Below are 23,003 nucleotides of genomic sequence, written 5' to 3'. Positions count from 1 at the left end.
CTGCCATTAAGGTCTTCATCTGGCAACAAAAGTGACGTCACCCCTATGTGAAAGTACAGTATCTCACATAAGTGAACACACCCCTCACATTTTTGTGAATTATTTTTAAAATTATTTTATATATTTCTATTTTACATTATCCACTGATGACAAGCAAGTGAACATGTCCAAATTGTCTGTTAAATATCAAATGCATTTTTGTTTTGTCAAAACACAGCAAAAAAAGGGGGTTGCAATGGACAAAAATGTGAGGAGAATGAGCTTCAAACATGCCAGCTGTTTGATTGAGCTGACAAGTGCACAGACACTCAATGACGAGTGAGGAGACCGGAGGTTCCGTACGGCGCTCTTACCATGGACCTCCTGACGTGGGACAGCCGGCTCTTGGCTTTGCTCTCGGCGAACTCCAGACTATTAATGTCCTTCAGGCGCGCTTTGTACTTGCTCATCTGTTCGTTGATGATCAGCTCCACGCACCTGAGGGCCATGAAGCACAGCACCATTTGACAAAAATACTTTATATCAGGATGGAAAATGTATTGTTCCTGACGTTCTCAGTAATTTTACATTACAGTGAATTCGTGGGGGATAGGGATGGACCCCTGTGGCAAATAATTGGACGCCCCCCTTAAAGGGGTTTGTAGTAACACAAAGATGTCTCGCAATGGCAGAAAAGCACTTGAAACAGAAAAGATCTTAAAGAACCAACACCATGCATCTAGCATGTACAGAATCATGAATACATGTTAAATATACTACTGTATAAAGTTGTTCAATTATTCAACACCAACAAACCACTGGCACATGAGGCTAATCAAAAGTATTAGCTGGCTTGCTAGTCTAAATAAGACACTGGCATAAACTGACATTACATCACAATTTACACAAATCGTAGTGTCATTAAACTCAATTTTGAGCATTTATACACAATAATATATAATAGGGACTACATGCAAATTGTAACGGCAAAGTATACTACACGGACTATTAGTAGTTGCATTGGGAGAGAAGCAGAAACATTTCATTTTTACTTTGACGGTACATTCAAGGACTGCCGACAAAACAGGACATCTCATATGCAGACTAAAAAAATACTCCATCAATGAATTCAACCTTGAAACAACACCAAGATTCCACCAGATGGCACCAAAGTAATACTTTTTCAGTTTTGCGTGAGCACAAAACAGCAAACAGACGAGCTACGCGAATTTGTCCATACAGAGCCGCAAATATGCGAGGGTTCACTTTATTTCTAAAATTCGTATGATGTGTTAAAATCTTACATGAAAAAATACGTTCTTTCATATGGAACATTTTGTTTTAAAATTATCTCAGAAGATTAAACTTGGAAGGCAAACACTGCTACATTTTCTGTATATAGAGAAAAGATACACCAAATGTGAACAAAACAAAGAAAGGATGTGATGTGGGAGTGTACAAACATATTTGTGAGATGTTAGCCAGTTCTTTTGTTAATAATTGGGAAGAAGAAGAGTGGACCTACGCTGTGGTCTTGCTAATGTCTTGGACGCTCTGCAGCGGGTCGATGGTGTCGGGGCAGCGGAGGACGCAGGGAGCGAAGACAATGGCCAGTGCATTGGCTGACATCCTGTTTGTGACCTCCTGCAGCGCGATCCTGACACCGAAATACATCACGCTTAGAATGACACGACATGACACAGCATATTGTCATTTTTTTCAAAGCCAAATAAAATGCATATAAAGACAATTAAAAAGAAGAACGACTGGAATAAAATTGAAATAGTTTAATTTTCCATTAATTACTTAATTGTGAAATCTAATATTTATTAATCATATCAAACCTACTTAATAATGTTTTACTTCATGACCAATGTATGTATTTCATTATTTTTTGAATTAATGAAAAGCACTTCTATCCATTTAATTATAACTAAAGTTGGATTGGATTGGATTTTAATTACTTAAATGACGTTTTGAGTCATTTAATATGGAGGGTTGTTGATAGAGAAAATGTGATAGAGATATTGAAATAGGTCTTTCAAAAATATTAATAAATAAAATGTGAAATAATTTAAAACATTAATTGTTAATCGTGATAATATTTATTAACCATATTCAAACAATTTACATGTATTAGTTATTATTAATAATACAATGTATTTCAGTCCCGATTTGTGTTTCATAACCTTTTTAATGATTTAATGGCATTGTATATATTTAAAAGAATGTTACATTATGTGTGTACTATTTTTGAAATTATGTTGATTTTGTACTGACAAAAATGGCATTTTAAATAATTAAAATTTTAATTATTAAACATTGATTTATTTAATAGATGTTTTTGTAATTCAGATTCTTTTAATGCCAATTCTATGTATTCAATTAATGGCTTCTTATTTCATGAAACGGGAGGGCATTAAAAAGTACCATGGAAAATATTATGGAATGCAAACTGAAGTCCTCTCTCAAAGTCACCCATGAAGGAGAGTAATGGACTGCATGATGATTATTATCCATCCATTTTCTGAGCCGCTTCTCCTCACTAGGGTCGCGGGCGTGCTGGAGCCTATCCCAGCTATCATCAGGCAGGAAGCGGGGTACACCCTGAACTGGTCGCCAGCCAATCGCAGGGCACATACAAACAAACAACCATTCGCACTCATATTCACACCTACGGGCAATTTAGAGTTGTCAATTAACCTACCATGCATGTTTTTGGGATGTGGGAGGAAACCGGAGTGCCCAGAGAAAACCCACGCAGGCACGGGGAGAACATGCAAACTCCACACAGGTAGGGCCGGGGATTGAACACCGCTCCTCAGAACTGTGAGGCAGACGCTCTAACCAGTCGGCCACCGTGCCTGATTATTAATATTATTAAATATTATTATTATTTTCCAATGTAAGGAATGTATTTAAATTATGATTTGACACTTAATGTAAGCGTCGAGTGTTGTGTGAGCGCTCACCTGACCAGATGAAAGATGAGGCGTTCCAGCGTGCTGAGGTGCGTGCGGCTCAACTGGTCGATGACAGCGTACACGCCTAGGATGACTTCCCGCTTGTCGGGTTGACCTGAACACAAAAAAACAACAACAAAAAATGCACGTCATCATATCACAATGACTGTCACAGAGAGAGGACCTTTTCATAATGTTTGTAAAAAAAAAAAAAAATAGGTGCCGGTGTATTTCCGGGTGGAAGAACGCCAGTGACTGCTGCTGACATGAAATGAAAATAAGGGGCTCACGTGACGAGCTTACCCATTGCTCGAAGAAACTCCTCGTAGAGTTCAAATGTCATGAGAGGGCTGGGCAGGTCGCGGAGCCACTGCTTGAGTACGCTGGCGATGACGTGGATGTTGTAGTCGTCCAAGTTCACGCTGCTCACTTCTGGAACGGAACAACGGACGAGTGTGCTCAGTTCCATTCACTCAAGTCAAATACATGCCTGCCTTTTCCTATCAGGAAGAAGAAGAATACTCGTATCTTAAATCATCTTTCCCCATTGAAATGAATGGAAATGCTTGTTTGCATAAGGTGTAATACTTTGTTTTATGTTTAGTTTTAATGTCAACGTCTGCCCTGCGATTGGCTGGCAACCAGTTCAGGGTGTACCCCGCCTCCTGCCCGTTGATAGCTGGGATAGGCTCCAGCACTCCAGCGACCCTTGTGACGATAAGCGGCTCAGAAAATGGATGGATGGATGTAAACGTCAACTGGGAGTGGTAATCAACAGCTTGAAATCAGCACTTATTGTTTCTTTTTTTTTTTTTTTTGACGAATTATTAAAGTCAGCCAAACTGCTACTTGTTGTGATGTTCGTCGCCACCCAAGTTAGCGTTTGTAACTCAACTTTTTGTTTGCAACTCATGACAGAAATTCAACAGAGTGACGGCTCAAAATATCTTAAGTCGGGTCACTTGAAAAGGTTTAATGATGGCGAATGTTCGCCAAAATAATTTCTTATGAGGAATATTTCAATGATGATGTCAGTGGTTTGGAACTGACCGGTGTCCAGCCCTTGACGCAGTTCCTTGATTTTATTGGTGGAGCCCGACTTCCTGTAGATGCCCTCCGTGTAGAGGCCATGCATCTCGATGTAGTTGATGAGCTTCTCCACCAGTTGGGGCACGTTGCGCTCCTCGCTGGTCAGCCTCGAGAGTTCCACGCCGAACTGACGAGGCGACAGCTCCGGATCATACTTGTTGACACATACAAGACTCCCATTAAAACAAATTAAGGTGAGTTTAAAGAAGCTTTGAGAATTATTGGCAGCGGGCGCCTACCTTTTTACTGCACTTGCTGGCCATCTTGGAGCAGCACTTCCTGTGGCAGGCGTAGCGACATACTGTAACACAACACACAACAACGACCGCAGTCAGTCTGTGAGTCCAGCCCGCAAAAGAAATCAATGGAAGCATCATACTGGTTTAAACGTGAAACCAAGCATTCAAAAGTGATAACCTAATAGAAGATGGCATTACAAAAGAGGGGCGGGAAGTTTAATAAAAAAAAATTCCCCCTCTGCGAAAAAGGAAAAGTGTACGGTAAGTGAGTTAGTGGGAACATTAGGAACGGATGGCTTTTGTGCATTTCTCAAAAGTCACGCGAGACTTTGGCAAATCTCATGAGAGTTCTGCTTGGTATGTTTTGCTGAACTCCATTGACAGCAATGAAGACAGATTTGACGATGACCACAGAACCGGAGCTCTAACTTCGTATTGCAAAGCACAGGTAGCTAGGGCTGGGTGATGTAACCTTAAATTCATATCTTACATTTTTGGCACAAAAATTAGATTTCCGATTTGAATTGAGTTGTTCCCATGACATTATTCAAAATAAGTTTAGCTTTCTGGTTTTTCCTTTTTCGGAATTTCTACTGGTATCAAAGTATTTTTTCCAATAGGATTTTCCCCTCAGCATCAACTTCCTCGGGAACAATAGAACTAAGTATTTTTTTTCTTTAACAGCGGTGCAAACAAATTTTTGTTGAGGGCCACATCGTAGCTATACTTTCCCTCTTAGAGCCGATGACTCTTGGCTCTAAGAGGGAGAGTCATGGGTTCACAGTCATCATTATGACTGTGAACCCATATAAATGTATGATCGTCTCATAATATTACATACACAACAAGTTGCTGGCTGAGTAGTTATGAAATCAGAAGCCAGTAAAAAAAATTGTTCAACTATCATTCAGTTAATTTTAAAAGGGGGCTCGGTAGCGAAAAATTAAGTAAGACCATTTGCAATTTTCGTATTTTTCACAGGCCACATAAAATTATGTGGTGGACAGGATCTGGCCCCCGGGTCTTGAGTTTGACACCTGTGTCATAGCTGAGGTGAAAATAATGTCTCATTTTGTCATAAAATATATGTGGACTGGGGGTTGAACAGAGTAGTCAACGAGTCGCATTTTTAGAACTATTATAGTCAGTATACTGCGATTGGCTGGCGACCAGTTCTGGGTGTTCCCCGCCTCTTGCCGACGATAGCTGGGATGGGCTCCAGTGCGCCCGCGAACCTAGTGAGGATGAGCGGAACGGAGGATGAATGAATGAATGAATAGTCAGTATAATTCAGAGTTGTATTTTTTATCATATTTTATTTGTTTTGATGCCGGTCACTCAAAATGTCTTTACGTGAAACCAGTCCGAGGCACAAAAAGGTTGATGACTGTAAAGTGCTGAAAAAATATTAATGATGTCATTGATTAATTGTCTTTGACCTTCATGATATTATAGTCGACTACAAAAAAAGTTCAGTTGTTCAAACCCACAATGTGACCTGACCTCAGAGGTTCCACGGTACAGTACACGTCTGAAATGCTTCATCACTTGCATTCTAAATATGAGTGATACGAAGGATGAATAATAATCCTTTGCGTTCGTGCTCACGTTTGCAGACGCAGGCTCGGTCCATCATCCAGATGAGGGAGGAGCAGTACTCGCAGTACGTGGGGATGCTGTATTGCGTGGATTTGAAGATGTGGCCGTTGTGCTCCTCCACCTGCAGGGGAGGGGGCATCAAAATCCACGTCAGCCGCGCATGAATTACAATAATCATATGCTTTAATGCTTTACAAGCGAGACATTTTCTGTTTTTAACTTACAATGTCAGTCTCCTTCTTGCGAGACTTTTTGCGTTCTCGTTTGGCAGCCTGGAAAAAACAGAGAGGAGGATATTCTTTTCAAGTAAATTCAACATTAAAACAAGGAAAATCAGCCTACGACATTATTGCTACAACAGCAAGAATAAGAAATGTACCATTGTCTAATTGATAGCTGAAAGCTGCTTATTGGGTAATTGAAACATAAACATTACAGACTTGTGATTGCACTCCTCACTTAGTTTGCGTTTTTTTCAGCTATTTGCTGAAAAATTCACCATTTGCGTTTTTTTTTGTGGGCTTTCTATCAAGCTCTAAAATGCCAGAAAATGATGCCATAGCCCTGGCTGCTAGGAAAGTAGTGATTGGTCTTAAGGAAGTATGTTGAAGTGATATATCTGACAGAGAGACAAGCTTTGCACGTCCGGAAGGTTATTTTAGTTTTGCCGTATGTGCATGTAAATGCACACTTCTAAGTTTTTTTGTTTTTTTTTCAAAATCTAATCAATCTGTGAGACATTTACTTTGATGGGGAATGTTGTCAGATGCGGTTAAAACAATATTTAACTATTTTGGGATCATAGGTTGAGGTATATTTACAAATGTAATAATTAATATTATGAGCAATTACAAAATATTTTGAGGGGTGGCATAAATTACTTGTGAGTTTTTTGCAGCAGGGCTTTCTTTGTCTCAAGCCTACGCGAATGACATTGACATTATTACCATCATTGATGGTTTGAGTCCATTCATCCATTCAGCTTCTTCTTACCCTGCCGATGGTCCCCTCCGTGGGCTTGTACTCGGTCATGAACTCGTCCAGGAAGACCTTGAAGGTGTTGACCCACACTTTGACGGGCGACTCGCTCCAGTCGCGCTGCTCCAGCCGCATGGTCTTCTCCAGGATGTGCTCGAACAGAGCGTACAGGTCCTTGTAACGGATACTCTTCCCGTCGTCCATCTGACAGTTGGTATGGAATAATGATTCTTCTGGTTATGTCATGCGCACACCATTTTTACATTTCATTTATGTATATCTTTTCATAAGACAAATCCCTTGTGCTTGTTAATATACTTTGCTAAAAATACAGTACATTTACTCTAAGTACAGTTCAGGTGTATTTAACTTTTAAAGGTCCCATACCATATAGATATATATATATATATATATATATATATATATTTTTTTTAAACTATTTTATGCATGTAAAAATGAGTCTGTGACATGGTTTAAGCTTAAGCTTTAGTGGAAGTAGTCATTGCCACATGTGCATGTAAACGCTAACTTCCAATAATTTAATCTAATCAATCTGGAAGACATTTATTTTGATGGGGATTGTTAGAAGAAGGGATTGAAATCATATGTAATTGTTTTGGGATCACAGTTTGTGTTTTTACAAATAAGAGTAATATAGGAAATAACAAAATTTTTGAGCAGCAGCATCAATTACTCATGGTTTTTCGCGGCAGGGCTCTGTCTCCATCACCCGCGAATGACATTGACATTATTAATATCGTTTGTGGTTTTGAGTCCATTGATATATAATGCCCTCCACAGGTTTGTAACTAACTTATCTACTAAGTTTATACATTTTCATTGAAACTGCTTGATTTTAAACATTGATATAAGTCCAATTTTTATTCAACTTATGTGCAATACATTTTAATTGTATCATTATTAAAGTATTATTTTTTTCTCTCTTTCCTATATTTAGGATCAGTGGTAAAAAACACACTGCATAATACCCTGGCTTACAATAACATTAAATACGTAAAATGTAATATTATTTTTAGAAATAAAAACCAAATTTTTGATGAAAACGTATTACTGTTGGTCATGCTGGCAGTACTTGGAGAGCTTAATATTTTTTTGAGGCGCTACTTGGCATGAAATCTTTGAGAACCACTCGCTTCGCCTTCGTGGACTCACAGCCAGGGCGGTGGAGTACGAGTTGAAGATGTTGATCCGGAACTCCTTCAGGGCTTTCTTGAAGACCACATCCACCATTGTGTCCTTCTTGCCGTTTTCACTCTCAAGGTCAGCAATCTGACGGGACATATGCAAAAGACAAACACGTTCAAATACTTTGGCGGTAATGGTCAGTTTTGACACCGTAAGACAGTTTTAACATTACAGTATGTTATTGTGGTGGCGGTAGTGTAGAACTATACTGCATCATACTGAGTGGTGTTTTTAATATTGTGATCTTCTCACATCACTCAATGAGGTAATCAAAATATTAGGTACACCTCTCAGAATGATGCTACAACCGCCATAGTGAACACATTCCAAATGCCTTTTTTTTAGTTGGGACCTTCTTCAGGAGGAAGTCGTTCATGGTGCGATAGTCGTGGGCCGAGCTGAGGATGTGCAGTGCGTCGTTCTGCCACTGGGCGGGTTCCAGGGCCACGCTGCTGATCTTGACGCTGCGCCGCCGCTTCATCTTGGGAGACGGCTCCTTGTTCTCCTTGCTGTCCCGCACCCCCCGTGGGGAGGTGGCCTCCAGGTCGGGACTGTGAGGAGGGGACAGGCCCTCTAATGGACAGAAACACAGGGAAAAACAAGTTGAGTGTTCTGCAGTAGCACTGGTATCCATTTAGGGGCAGAAAATATAACCATCAACCGAATGACTATCACTGACCTGAAAAATAAGCAAGTTTAAATCCTATGGCATTTAGAGGTACACATGGTAGTTATGGTTAATTGGTGTTAGGTGTATGATGGGGTCCTTGAAAAAAAATTACACCATGCAGTCGTAGCAAATACAGTGGTGCCTTGAGATACAAGTTTAATTTGTTCCGTTACCACAGTCATAACCATCTCTCCCCAACTGAAATGAATGGGATTGCCAGTAATCCGCTCCAGGTTCCCAAAAGTGATTGTTTTTATTTATTATTATTTTTAAAGAAAATAGTACTCCATTATATTCTACATTATATAAAAACATACATTAATGACTTAATTAAATAGAATGTAAAGAATGAAACAGTTTTGCCACAATTTGCTTCCATTCAATAGACATTGTGCTGCTCCTCCTGGTGTGCGCGCCCTGGTCACCTTGGGGCAGTATAATATACAATCATGTATATACACGAAGAAAACAGTCACAACTGGTCAGTAAGCTGCAGTATTATTAGTTGTTCATCCCGGAGGATAAAGAATATATACCTGTGAGTATTGTTAAATTGTCTGTATACAACCCCAATTCCAATGAAGTTGGGACGTTGTGTTAAACATAAATAAAAACAGAATACAATGATTTGCAAATAATGTTCGACCTATATTTAATTGAATACACTACGAAGACAATATATTTATGTTCAAACCGATACATTTTGTTGTTTTTAGCAAATAATCATTAACTTAGAAATTGCTTGCTGCAGCACGTTCCAAAAAAGCTGGGACAGATGGCAAAAAAGACTGAGAAAGTTGAGGAATGCTCATCAAACACCTGTTAGGAACATCCCACAGGTGAACAGGCTAATTGGGAACAGGTGGGTGCCATGATTGCATATAAAAGGAGCTTCCCTGAATTGCTGTCATTCACAAGCAAAGATGGGGTGAGGTTCACCTCTTTGTGAACAAGTGCGTGAGAAAATAGTCGAACAGTTTAAGCACAATGTTCCTCAACGTACAATTGCAAGGAATTTAAGGATTTCATCATCTACGGTCCATAATATCATTAAAAGGTTCAGAGAATCTGGAGAACGCACTGCATGTAAACGGCAAGGCCGAATACCAACATTGAATGCCCGTGACCTTCGATCCCTCAGGCGGTACTGCATCAAAAAACGACATCAATGTGTAAAGGATATCACCACATGGGCTCAGGAACACTTCAGAAAACGAATGTCAGTAAATACAGTTCGGCGCTACATCCCTAAGTGCAACTGGAAACTCTACTATGCAAAGCAAAAGCCATTTATCAACAACACCCAGAAACGCCGCCGACTTCTCTGGGCCCGAGCTCATCTAAGATGGACTGATTAAAAGTGGAAAAGTGTTCTGTGGTCCGACGAGTCCACATTTCAAATTGATTTTGGAAATTGTGATGTCGTGTCCTCCGGGCCAAAGAGGAAAAGAACCATCCGGACTGTTCTGGACGCAAAGTTCAAAAGCCAGCATCTGTGATGGTATGGGGGTGTGTTAGTGCCAATGGCATGGGTAACTTACACATCTGTGAAGGCACCATTAATGTTGAAAGGTACATACAGGTTTTGGAGAAACATATGCTGCCATCCAAGCAACGTCTTTTTCATGGACGCCGCTGCTTATTTCAGCAAGAAAATGCCAAACCACATTCTGCACGTGTTACAACAGCGTGGCTTCGTAGTAAAAGAGTGCGTGTACTCGACTGGCCTGCCTCCAGTGCAGTCCTGTCTCCCATTGAAAATGTGTGGCGTATTATGATGCGTAAAATACGACAACGGAGACCCCGGACTGTTGAACAGCTGAAGCTGTACATCAAGCAAGAATGGGAAAGAATTCCACCTACAAAGCTTCAACAATTAGTGTCCTCAGTTCCCAAACATTTATTGAATGTTGTTAACAGAAAAGGTGATGTAACACAGTGGTAAACATGACCCTGTCCCAGCTTTTTTGGAACGTGTTGCAGCCATAAAATTCTAAGTTAATGATTATTTGCTAAAAACAATAAAGTTTATCAGTTTGAACATTAAATATCTTGTCTTTGTCGTGTATTCAATAAATATAGGATGGCCATGATTTGCAAGTCATTGTATTCTGTTTTTATTTATGTTTAACACAACGTCCCGACTTCATTGGAATTGGGGTTGTACATCTGTTGTTCCACTGTTTGTGTTTAAGAATCTGTTACTTAATGGGTTATATATATTAAAAAAAACAACAACTCTTAAGTCTGGTCACTCGTTTCTCAAGGCAACACTCTATAAGGCGTAATGGAGTCGAATGCATTCATTGCTGCTGTTTGGTTCTTCATGACCTTGAAACTGCTTATATGATATTATTATTACTATTATTTATAATATAAACAGGGCATCTCTCACCAAGCATCTCTGCAGCACTGTCGCTCCTGCCAGCCAGTTTCTCCCTGGACACTTTCTTCCCGCTGTGTTTGCTTTTACTCCAGAATCGCATCTTCCCCCTCATCCGGCTAAAATTAAGAATAATAAAAAAAAAACACCATACACATTTTGACAGTGAGTGCCAACAGTGACAACACATTTTCCCCCAGTTATGTCTGAGGTTTCTCACATTTAAAAAAATCAGTATCTGCGTACCCTGCTTTAGATTGTGAAGTAGTACCTAATGTTGTGGCTGTGTGTGCATTATATTTGCAATCACCAGTGTTACTCTACCTTCCATCCTGACTGGAGGTTTTCCTCAGCACCTCTACTTTACCCAAGTCTCCTGATGACATGGTCTTATGGATCTTCTTAGAATCTTTGTGGGACTCCTGAACGGAATAATATGGGACAGCAGTGAGAGTAGAATGATGAGGAAGTGTTCCAATTGGCTGACAGTGTTATCCAATGTTGCAGACTTCAATGAAGAAAGGGCAATAACGTTTGTAAATAATGCATCCTTCAACTGCAGTCGCCTTACTTCACTCACAAAAAGTTTGGGATACTGGACTTTGGGGTGAACTTTCAGGATGAACCTAAAATGCTTTAAAGGTCGAAGTGCATTTCGGGTGCATCCTGACATTTCACCTAAAAGTCGAATATCCCAAACTTCTTGTGAGTAGTGTTCATGTTCTCTTTTCATGCTGTACTGAATGTTGATTAGTAACGAGGAAGAGAAGGAGCACAGGAAGTGATGCTCCGGCTTGAGTGTCATTAGTTGAAAGTTTTGAACCATTCCGGCATGCAGCAGCCTATATTCTCTTCTCAGCCGTGCAGCAGCTCACGGCGTCCTCGCCGCAGCTACGCTGTTTTTAAGCATAAAGAAACTTGTTTATTTGTCACTATAGTGAGAGGTTGTGATGTTAAAAAGGCTCCTCCCAGACAAGTCGGCGGAAGTGGCGGGAAAACAGAGGAGGCCGGGGGTCCGGGAGGTCACATGAATTACCATCTCGGAGTCACTGTGACAGTCGGCCTTGGGGCGGGCGCGCGGGGGGCACAGGGAGGGGGGCAGCGTGTGGGAGTGGGCGGGGACGTAGTATTCGTCGTCGTCGTCTGACTGCGTCGCTCCCTCCGAGTTACAACGGGTGAGGAAGTCGGAGCGTGTCCGGGACATACGCGGTTTCTTTTTGGGGCCCGGGCGGCCCACCTGCTGCCGGGCAACCAAAGGAACATCAAAACCTCAACTCCCGCGTACTTCAGCTCATTTCCACAACACCTTTAGCCTTTGGTAACTTTAGTCTATAAAATGTCTGTCAGTCAAAATATCATCACTTACAACAAAGACTGCAATAATAATAGAAAGGAAAAAAGGGAGTTGTTCGGCATTAAAATTAGACTAGAAATACGCCGGTTGTCGCAGTGTATGCCCAGCTGCAGTGTGTTAAGTGTGTATCTACCTCTCTCCTTCTGGAATCATCTCTGAACATGGACAAAGACCTTTCCTGGTTGACCAAATCCTTATCCGACCTGCAAGGAATACTTCCAGTTAAACCCATACTGGCAAACCTTTTTTATAATGTTGGTAAACAATAAGCACCAGAGTACTTCCAGGTGGCAGAAAGCGCAATTGACTATGGCCAACCTTAAGTAGAATGATATCAAACAGTTGTGCTTGGGGTTGCGCCACAAGATACACCCCAAAAGGATTATTTTATTTTCTTTAAGAAAAAAATCTAGTACAACCTGTGAGGAGGAAAAATGTAATGGATGTTGTAAGTGGTTGTACAGAGAAGATCGCAAGACATAGTAGCCCCTTTTAAAGGGACAGCGTGAGAACCAAATCTCCATCAATATTGTGGAAAGCATTTTCTCAGGGGTATATAGCATAGAAAATGTTTGGTTGGGTTCTCTTTGAGTAATTTAGCAAAATCTAACAGCTAGCCTGTTAGTAGACGACAGCGCGCTATCCACTTCATTGCTTCGTGCATTGCTGCACAATCATGTGGAACAGGAAGGGGCCATCTCCAAACAGTTCCCACAAAGTTGAGAGCCTGGAATTGTCCGAAAAATTTTCCCAAGGAACTCTGCTTCAGCATACCAAAAAAATTCAGACAATTCCGTGCTCCAATGTAATGTTTTGTGGAAACAATTTGGGGATGGCCCTGTCCTGTTCCAATGTGACAAGATCCATAAAGACATGGATAAGAGAGAGTAGTGTGGATAAACTGGAGTGCTCTGCACAGAGTAACGACCTCAACCTGATAGAACATGTTAGGGATGAATTAGAATTGAGACTGAGAACAAGGACATCTCGTCCAACAGTCTGTGACCTCACAAATGCACTTCTGGAAGAATGGTCAAGAAGTCCCATAAACACACTCCTAAACTTTGTAAAAAGTCTTCCCAGAAGAGTTGAAGCTGTTACAGCTGCAAAGGCTGCACCGACATCATCCATCCATCCATCAATTTTCTGAGCCGCTTCCCCTCACTCGGGTCGCGGGCGTGCTGGAGCCTATCCCAGCTATCATCGGGCAGGAGGCGGGGTACACTCTGAACTGGTTGCCAGCCAATCGCAGGGCACATCGAAACAAACAATCATTTGCACTCACATTCACACCTACGGGCAATTTAGAGTCTTCAATTAACCTAGCATGCATGTTTCTGGGATGTGGGAGGAAACCGGAGTGCCCGGAGAAAACCCACGCAGGCATGGGGAGAACATGCAAACTCCACACAGGCGGGGCCGGGGATTGAACCCCAGTCCTCAGAACTGTGAGGCGGACGCTCTAAACAGTCGTTCACAGTGCCGCACCGACATCATATTAAACCCCATTGACAAAGAATGGGATGTCAGTTCATTTACAGAGTTGAAGCAGGTGAGATACTTGCTTGAGAAGTATCTGCAACATTTGCACAATTGACGTTCCAGATTATCGCACTCCTCGTCACCTTAAACTGCATGCATTTCTTGAAGTCTCTGCGCCATTTGCACAATGGACACTGTACCAGACTATTGTTTTATTAGTCATTTCAAACTGCTAATGTAGCCCTATGGAGGGCACAAGCCAGTGAAAACTGTAGGCCGGTCCCAAAAAAATGCAGAGGGTTGCTTCAGGAAGGGCATCCGTCTTAAAACTTTGTCAAACAAATATGAGCGTTCATCTAAAGAATTCCATACCGGATCTGTCGTGGCCGCCCGCCCCCGGCACCGTTAACCTGCAAGGCGCTGGTGGAAATTCAGCTACTGTGGGTTGAAGACGAAGAAGAGGTAGAAAGCGGGTTCTTAGGCAGAAAGAGAAGAGGAAAGCACAGAGCCTAGAACTGAATGTGGGGACTTTGAATGTTGGGACTATGACAGCAAAAGCTTGGGAATTGGTTGACATGATGATTAGGAGAAAGGTTGATATATTGTGTGACCAGGAGACCAGGTGGAAAGGCAGTAAGTCTAGATGTTTTGCGGCAGCGTTTAAATATTTTTACCATGGTGTAGATGGGAAGAGAAATGGAGTAGGAGTGATATTAAAGGAAGAGTTAGCTAAGAATGTCTTGGATGTGAAAAGAGTCTCAGATCGAGTGATGAGGCTGAAAGTTGAAATTGAGGGTGTTATGTATAATGTGATTAGCGGCTATGCCCCACATGCAGGATGTGACCTAGAGGTGAAAGAGAAATTCTGGAAGAAGCTAGACGAAGGAGTTCTGAGCATCCCAGACAGAGAGAGAGTCGTGATTGGTGCAGATTGTAATGGACATGTTGGTGAAGGAAACAGGGGTGATGAAGAAGTGATGGGTAAGTACGGCATCCAGGAAAGGAACTTGGAGGGACAGATGGTGGTAGACTTTGCAAAAAGGATGGAAATGGCTGTAGTGAACACTTTTTTCCAGAAGAGGCAGGAACAGGTGACCTAAAAGAGCGGCGGAAGAAGCACGCAGGTGAGATTATATTTTGTGCAGATGATGTAATCTGAAGGAGGTTACAGACTGTAAGGAAGTGGTAGACAGCATAGGATGGTGGTGTGTGAGATGACTCTGGTGGTGGGGAGGAAGATTAAGAAGACAAAGGCAGAGCAGAGAACCATGTTGCGGAAGCTGAGAAAGGAAGAGTGTTGTGCGGCTTTTCGGGAAGAGGTGAGAAGGGCTCTCGGTGGACAGAAGGAGCTACCAGAAGACTGGACCAGTACAGCCAAGGTGATCAGAGAGACAGGCAGGAGAGTACTTGGTGTATCTTCTGGCAGGAAAGGAGAGAAGTAGACTTCGTGGTGGAACCTCAAAGTACAGGAAATCATACAAGGAAAGAGGTTAGCTAAGAAGAAGTGGGACACTGAGAGGACCGAGCAGAGGCAAAAGCAACACATTGAGATGCGATGTAGGGCAAAGGTAGAGGTGGAAAAGGCGAAGCAAGAGGCATATGATGACACGTATGCCAGGTTGGACACTAAAGAAGGAGAAAATGATCTATACAGGTTGGCCAGACAGAGGGATAGCGATGCGAAGGACGTGGAGCAGGTTAGGGTGATTCAGGATAGAGATTGAAATGTGTTGACTGGTGCCAGTAGTGTGCTGGATAGATGGAAATAATACTTTGAGAAGTTGATCAATGAGGACAATGAGAAAAGGAAGCGTAGAAGAGGCAAGTGCGGTGGACCAGGAAGTGGCAATAATTAGTAAGGGGGAAGTTAGAAAGGCATTTAAAGAGGATGAAAAATGGAAAGGCAGTTGGTCCTGATGACATTCTTGCGAAGGTATGGAAGCATCTAGGAGAGGTGGTTGTGGAGTTTCTGACCAGCTTGTTTAACTGAATTGTAGCGGGTGAGAAGATGCCTGAGGAATGGAGGAAAGGTTGGCTGGTTCCCATTTTTAAGAACAAGGGTGATCTGAAGAGCTGTGGGAACTATAGAGGAATAAAGTTGATGAGCCACACGAAGTTATGGGAAAGAGTAGTGGAGGCTAGACTCAGGGCAGAAGTGAGTATTTGCGAGCAACAGTATGGTTTCATGCCTAGAAAGAGTACTACAGAGGCATTATTTGCCTTGAGGGTGTTGATGGAAAAGTACAGAGAAGGTAAGAAGGAGCTACATTGTGTCTGTGGATCTGGAGAAAGCCTATGACTGAGTACCCAGAGAGGAACTGTGGTACTGCATGCGGAAGCCTGGAGTGGCAGCGAAGTATGTTAGAATAATACAGGACATGTATGAGGGCAGCAGAACAGTGATGAGGTGTGCTGTAGGTGTGACAGAGGAGTTTAAGGTGGAGGTGGGACTGCATCGGGGATCAGCTCTGAGCCCCTTCCTGTTTGAAGTGGTGATGGATAGGCTGACAGATGAGGTTAGACTGGAATCCCCGTGGACCATCATGTTTGCAGAGGACTGTGATCTGCAGTGAAAGCAGGGAGCAGGTGGAGGAACAGTTCGAAAGATGGAGGCCTGTACTGGAAAGGAGAGGAATGAAGATTAGCCGAAGTAAAACAGAACGTGTGCATGAATGAGAGGGGTAGAGGGGGAAGAGTGAGGCTACAGGGAGAGGAGATAGCAACGGTGGAGGACTTTAAATACTTGGGGTCTACAGTCAACAGCAATGGTGAGTTTGGTAAAGAAGTGAAGAAACCGGTCCAAGCAGGTTGGAATGGGTGGAGGAAGGTGTCAGCTGTGTTATGTGACAGAAGAGTCTCTGCTAGGATGAAGGGCAAACTTTATAAGACAGTGGTGAGGCCAGCCATGATGGACGGATTGGAGACAATGGCACTGAAGAGACAACAGAAAGCAGAGATGGAGGTGGCAGAAATGAAGATGTTGAGGTTTGCTCTCAGAGTGACCAGGCTGGATAAAATTAGCTCATCAGAGGGACAGCCAAGGTTACATGTTTTTGAGACAAAGTTAGAGAGAAAAGACTTCGATTGTTTGGACACATCTAGAGGAGAGATAGTGAGTATATTGGTAGAAGGATGATGAGGATGGAGCTGCCAGGCAAGAGAGCTAGAGGAAGACCAAAGAAGGTTGATGGATGTCGTGAGGGAAGACATGAGGGCAGTTGGTGTTAGAGAGGAGGATGCAGGAGATTACATTGAAAAGGATGACACGCAACGGGAGAAGCCGAAAGGAAAAGAAGAAGTAATTGCCAACTGCGCTAAATTGCTAGAGGACTCAGCATCATTTGCACAATTGTAAAAAAAATAAAAATAAAATATGTATCGGCAATACCACATTACTGGTAACCTTTTATTGCTCAGTGACTGTGTTTTTACGTTTAATGTCTCAAAAGTATTCACGGTCAATTAACTGTCTGTTGTACTAGAGCGGCTCCAACTACCGGAGACAAATTCCTTGTGTGTTTTTGACATACTTTGCAAATAAAGATGATTCTGATTCTGAGATACATATTTGCCAATAGTGTAGAAGAATTTGTTCACTTGTGGTGCCATTGGCAATTGTTTCATTCTTGCCACCCGGAAGTACATGTGACGTCATGTCAACACACTAAGAGCAAATCTGGTCCTGTCATGGTTTGGACTTACTTAGAGAAAGGCAGCTTGCGTCTGGGTGGCGAGAACACAGTGCTCGAGGGCTTCTCCGTCATGTTGACGGTCACAGTCTGGGCCGAGGTCTTCCTCTGGGCTTTGGGTGGCTTGGTGTCAACGACCCGGTTGGGAGCTCCCTGCCCGGGTGGGACCATGTTCTTTTCCTGCTGACCCAGTTGAACGGGAGGAACACTGGGTTTGGGCTCCAGGGTGATCTTAATGTCCACTTCTAAGGAGCAAAGGCCAGGTACTTCTTGATTTTCTGCATGAGTGGTTGAAGAGGGAACTAAAGAGGGAATCTCTTCTGCAAAGTTTGACTGTGTAGTCCCTTCATGTAGTGGTTCAATTGTAGATAATACCTCTAAACCTGATATGTGCGTCTGTTGGGATCTTGACAGTGCTTCTCTATGTTGAGAAATTATTTCTGGAGTTTGGGGTACCAGCGACCGCTCTTCCAGAGGGCTCTCCTTTTGCATGCTGATCAAAACCACAACGGGCCTTCGAGATGTGGACTCCCGTCTGTCCTTGTAAGATTTGCTGGGGCTTTCACATGTTGGTTCTCGAACTGGACTTTGATCAGAAGCGATGTAAAATGTTGCCCTTGGACCCTCAGTCCTGAGAGGTGACTCCATCTTGGGCTTTTCGTTGTGGTTTGAATCTCTCACTGGCTCTTGAGCGTGACTGTCTGTATTCATGCATACCCGAGGCGCAGTCGATTGGGATCCAAAACCTCCTGAACCTTCGGCATCCATGTCCTCAACCTTGAGCATTTCAAAGCTGTCGAGAGACCCCAGAGGTGAAGGTCTGCGGTAGTCCTCTGGTGGACAGGCGCTGTCCTCTGGACCCCCCTCTCCTTGAGGTGGCACGCCGATGTTACTGGTGCGAACCTTGAGAAGCTCCAAGTTGAACTGAGCATGCTCCAGTTCTCTCATCCGCCTGCTCTCTCTCTTGGATCGGGTCTTGTGGCTTGCCTCGTCCACACTGCGACTTCGATCTGAGTCTTTCTCCGTGAGTGCAAAGTCTTCCGTTGGTTCTCCAGACAGCTTCTGTACTCTATTGGGTTCTGATGAGACGAGGTCATCAATGGGTCCTTGAATGGATGGCATGGGTGTTTGCAGTTCATGCAGCTGCTTGCGTTCTCGGAACCTAAAGGTTTGCAAGGTTTGCACTTGTAAAAACGGGCACAAACTTGATTACTCATGCAAACATATCTGAAAGCTGATATACTAACCGGGTGCACACACGACTCTACCAAATGATTCCTTTTGCGTCTCATCAAACAAATTGCAGTGACTAATTTTGAGTCTTTAAATGCAGTGTCTGGAAAAGCAGGTGCAAACTGGCACCGCTGTCTCTAACCACGACTGCGGTTATTGTGATGATGGGGTGAATGGATCTTTTCTGCTCGTGTAAACATTTTTGATATGCCAGAAACAAAAAATATCGCAACATATCATCTCTGGAGCAATGGTATTTTGGAGCTTCAGAATGATCTAAGAGCTGACCTGGAGTCAGTCACAAGAAGGAGTTATGCCATATACATGACAAAACTGTTCAACTCCACATTTCTTCACGTCTGGGTCATTCCAGCACACTATCGCAATTGGTGCTGGCCTCTCACAGGGCAGTTTTTTTGGGTGTGTTGTCCATAGTTTTAAACACAATGTTATGCAGGATGAGCAGATACATCCAATGCCCACGCACGCAGAGCAAGTTAAATCAAACAAAATATGGGAGTTGCTGGCTTCTTCAAAATTATTGGGGCAAAAGATTTCTCTAACTCGGTAATATGTTTTTTTGCCTCTTCTACTGACAGTTTCCTCACTTCAAACCTCATTTTACGCTTGCGGTGCTCTCCCAAGTTTTCCATGGTGAAAACCATCAGAGCTACATAAAGCTCAAAACCATCTTTTAAAAATCGTGGTCTCCACCACTTTTGCACCTGTTGCCAACAATCTGGGCAACCTGCTAAAGGTGAGTGAACACACAATTTAGTGCCCGCTCTGGAATATGAAGATCGTAAACTATTAATATTATGCTGTCTTTTCTAATGCTTAAATATCTTTTAACTGAACACAGAAGACTGTGTGAAGACTGAACACACAGGCCTCTACACAGGCTACAATTGAGAAGTCAGGACGCCACTGCATCCTGCTGACTTGGTGACAGGTGCGGACATTCTAGAAGACCAAAACCTGAAAATAGAGGACGAGACGCCAGTTAGTCTCAGTTAAAACTGCTTACATCTGTTGTGAAGGCCTAATTTGGTACAAGCTTGATGGCACCTAGATCTTTTACGACTGTCAACTGGTTGACTCCAGCTGGTAGCCTTCAGCAAGGCCTGAGTTAGAAAAAACAATGGCGCCCCCAAGAGGGAGATGAACGTTATAACTACCTCATGAACCTAACCAGAGAGACCATTAAGATCCTAACACTTACTACATGGAGCTGCTATCACACTACTCTCTGTACCTGCGCCGGGCCAGGTAACCCCTTGCCATCGCTTGCAGCTGGGTCACAGTCCTGTACATCTCACAGTAGCGACCCCTCTCTGCGAATCTCCTCCAGGCCGCCTGCAGCGTGACGGCTGCCAGGGTCCTTCGACGGCAGCAGAGCCTCCAGCTTCTCTGGATCGCCACGGCCGAGTGCCGCCACCGCAGGAACCTCCGGCGCTGCCTGCAGCGCCTCCAGGCCGCCTGGAGGCACACGACGGCTTGCTCCTCCAGCCTCAGGTCCATGGCGGATTCTCTGAGAAGGCAGCATCGCCACCATCGCTGCAGAACAGATGAAGAAAATGTAGCAAAAGGCTCCAGTTTGTAGGTGTGAACAGGGTGTATTCTATTTGCTGCTGTTAATAATTTGTGAATAATGCCACAGATTTGCCATCTCCACTTAAAACATGCTACCCATGAAAAAAGTTCACCTGAATGACACACGCAGCCAGCCTCATCCTGACAAATTTCTTCCTCTCCAGGACCGCCCGGAAGCGGCGCTGCAGCGTGACGATGCGCCGCAGAACTTCCTGGTGGAGGAGGGTCTGAAGACGCTGACGCTCCACCTCCCGCAGGAACACCTAAACGGCGAAGGTTTGGTCACTCGCATGACAAGATGACACGAGGAGGAGTTTGCAGGCGTGGTTACCATTGTGTTGCCCACTTGGTAGCCGGCGGGCATCAGGTGGATCTTCCTGAAGAACTCCCTGATGCCTGACTTGGTCGCACTCGTGCCTCGAGGCAGCAGCACATGAAAGTGAAGAACAAAATCCTAGAAAGAAAATGACGTTCATGGTCACCAAACACTGATCGCTTATTAATTCAGTTGCAGATGGGGGGTGTGTGTGTGTGTGTGTGTGTGTGTGGGGGGGGGGGGGGGGGTTAGGTGTAATCTTCATTCCTCTCCTTTCCAGTGCATGCCTCCATCTTTCTAACTGTTCCTCCACCTGCTCCCTGCTTTCACTGCAGATCACAGTCCTCTGCAAACATGATGGTCCACGGGGATTCCAGTCTAAGCCAAGCTCATAAATTAATTGAAAAAGATTGTTCCTATTGAAATTCCATTAATCCATTCTAGCCCACCAAAACCACCACAATTATGTAGATTACATTTTTAAGAAAGAAAAATAACACCGAATAGTATAAAAACATAATGAAACACAATAAAACAGAATGCAAAGAAGTAAACTGGTTTTCTAAAGCGCAATTACAGTACGTCGCTATGAGGATTGCGCCTATTGAATATTTATATATTATTTATATATCTTCTTTCACTTGGTGGTGTATCTGAAGCGTAGTTGTAACTCGGATTTTGTCTCGCAACACACACACACACACACACACAAATTGACCTTTTTCGCTGCAACCGAGGTCGGCCCTGGGTAAGCTTTACCTGGAAGGTGTACTTGATGCTGTACCCCGATTGCCGGATACGGACCGTTTCCAGCATCCCGGTGTACCGCAGCTGTCTGAGCACCAAGCTGTCATTAAATCGTAACGGTAGCTGAGAAAGACAAGAAATAATGTTTTAGTAGCAATTTAACAGAAATGCAAACCAAATGACATAACATCAATGATAATTTTCTTTTTTTTTTAACCTTTTCAGCATTGGAGCGGATGCACTTGACAAAGTATGGCTCTGACTGGTTGAGAGTCTCCATCAGTTTATTGAGGGAAGCCTGCACACACAAACACAATCTTGTCTTATTCAATCAAACCAATTCAGTTCAATGTTGCGTCAAGTTATGTCAAGGCACTTTTCTTTTCTTATTATATTGTATGGGTCATTCCATAACTGGAAGACAATTTATGCACCAAAACCTTTGAGAGGGGGGGGAAAAAAAAAAAAAAAAAAATTAAATACTTTTTGCTATGATTTCATGATAATCAGGTAACAAAGCCTTATATGAGGCTTAATTACCTGAATGGATGGCATGGGTGTTTGCAGTTCATGCAGCTGCTTGCGTTCTCGGAACCTAAAGGTTTGCAAGGTTTGCACTTGTAAAAACGGGCACAAACAGACTCTACATTTCTTCACGTCTGGGTCATTCCAGCACACTATATAATATAATAAAGCCTCATATTGTTGGATTAGTGCAGCTCAACCATCAACAGGAGACTTTTTATGATACATTTTAGTTTCTTGTCTTCTGTCAGGTGCTGTTTAGCACAAGCCTGCTACAGATACCCAGGCACCTGAAAAAACATAATATTTAAAAAATATTTGCTGAATAAATGCTTTGCAAATTTGAATACTTAATTTTAGTATTACTCTAATTTCAGTTAACTGCAGTTCACAGTTATTGAAGTTATATAAAGATAATATATATATATATGATAGGTTTTTGCTCAAGAATACATGCTCGTTGTGTTAGCTGCAATGCTAACTGGTCAAGATCAAACCTAGTTATAGATTAAAAAAAGGAAAAGATGATATTCTGTTATTAATAACAGGGTTGGAGTGGTTTGTGTGACTCACACCATTGTGGCTGGAAACACTGAAAAAATGTAGACAAATAGAAGAAAGGACAAGCTTGATGATGTAACTTCTGCTGAGTCATGAAGCTTACTTTTTTTCTCTTCCTCTAGATGGCTTAAAAAGGTTTTAGTAACAGGGTTGCATGTATGTTGAGAGACAACTTTAGGGAATAATTACTCCTATTCGGAATATTTCTGCGATAAAACTAAATGTTTTAACAATTACAAGGAAGACATCAACTAAATCATACCAAAATAGCAGATTTAAAACTCATTTTACTTGTTAGATATGATATGTACGTTGGTCATCAAGAAAGAGGCACAAGAGAAAAAAAAGCTATTTGGTAGTTTAAATAACATTTAGGAATCAGTTCCATTTTGTCTGA

The 23,003-nt window shown here is 42.6% G+C and overlaps 1 protein-coding gene across 16 annotated transcripts in view; it reads right to left on the bottom strand.

Annotated features, from left to right (window-relative positions):
• Positions 1–23,003, bottom strand: part of LOC133403181 (unconventional myosin-IXAa-like) — a 118,643-nt gene that overhangs the window by 9,425 nt on the left and 86,215 nt on the right. For 11 of the 16 annotated variants that reach the window (XR_009768620.1, XM_061677820.1, XM_061677825.1 and 8 more), the window contains 21 exons: positions 21,738–21,818; positions 21,533–21,643; positions 20,789–20,911; positions 20,571–20,720; positions 20,120–20,421; positions 17,645–18,793; positions 12,594–12,663; positions 12,143–12,346; positions 11,431–11,528; positions 11,119–11,225; positions 8,388–8,626; positions 8,021–8,137; positions 6,863–7,051; positions 6,094–6,141; positions 5,879–5,990; positions 4,271–4,332; positions 3,993–4,185; positions 3,246–3,374; positions 2,952–3,057; positions 1,505–1,636; positions 354–477 (listed from right to left, as the gene is read on the bottom strand). Coding sequence is in view for 15 of the 16 variants with exons in the window: in XM_061677820.1 (XP_061533804.1) it covers positions 354–477; positions 1,505–1,636; positions 2,952–3,057; positions 3,246–3,374; positions 3,993–4,185; positions 4,271–4,332; positions 5,879–5,990; positions 6,094–6,141; positions 6,863–7,051; positions 8,021–8,137; positions 8,388–8,626; positions 11,119–11,225; positions 11,431–11,528; positions 12,143–12,346; positions 12,594–12,663; positions 17,645–18,793; positions 20,120–20,421; positions 20,571–20,720; positions 20,789–20,911; positions 21,533–21,643; positions 21,738–21,818 (3,846 nt within the window). In the remaining variant the exon portion in view is untranslated. The remainder of the gene's footprint in view (positions 1–353; positions 478–1,504; positions 1,637–2,951; positions 3,058–3,245; positions 3,375–3,992; positions 4,186–4,270; positions 4,333–5,878; positions 5,991–6,093; positions 6,142–6,862; positions 7,052–8,020; positions 8,138–8,387; positions 8,627–11,118; positions 11,226–11,430; positions 11,529–12,142; positions 12,347–12,593; positions 12,664–17,644; positions 18,794–20,119; positions 20,422–20,570; positions 20,721–20,788; positions 20,912–21,532; positions 21,644–21,737; positions 21,819–23,003) is intronic. The other 5 variants (XM_061677824.1, XM_061677829.1, XM_061677835.1 and 2 more) reach the window with 2 other exon arrangements.

This window comes from Phycodurus eques, chromosome 5 (assembly GCF_024500275.1).
Source record: "Phycodurus eques isolate BA_2022a chromosome 5, UOR_Pequ_1.1, whole genome shotgun sequence".
Lineage (NCBI taxonomy): Eukaryota > Metazoa > Chordata > Actinopteri > Syngnathiformes > Syngnathidae > Phycodurus > Phycodurus eques.
This window is presented reverse-complemented; position numbering and strand designations above follow the sequence as displayed.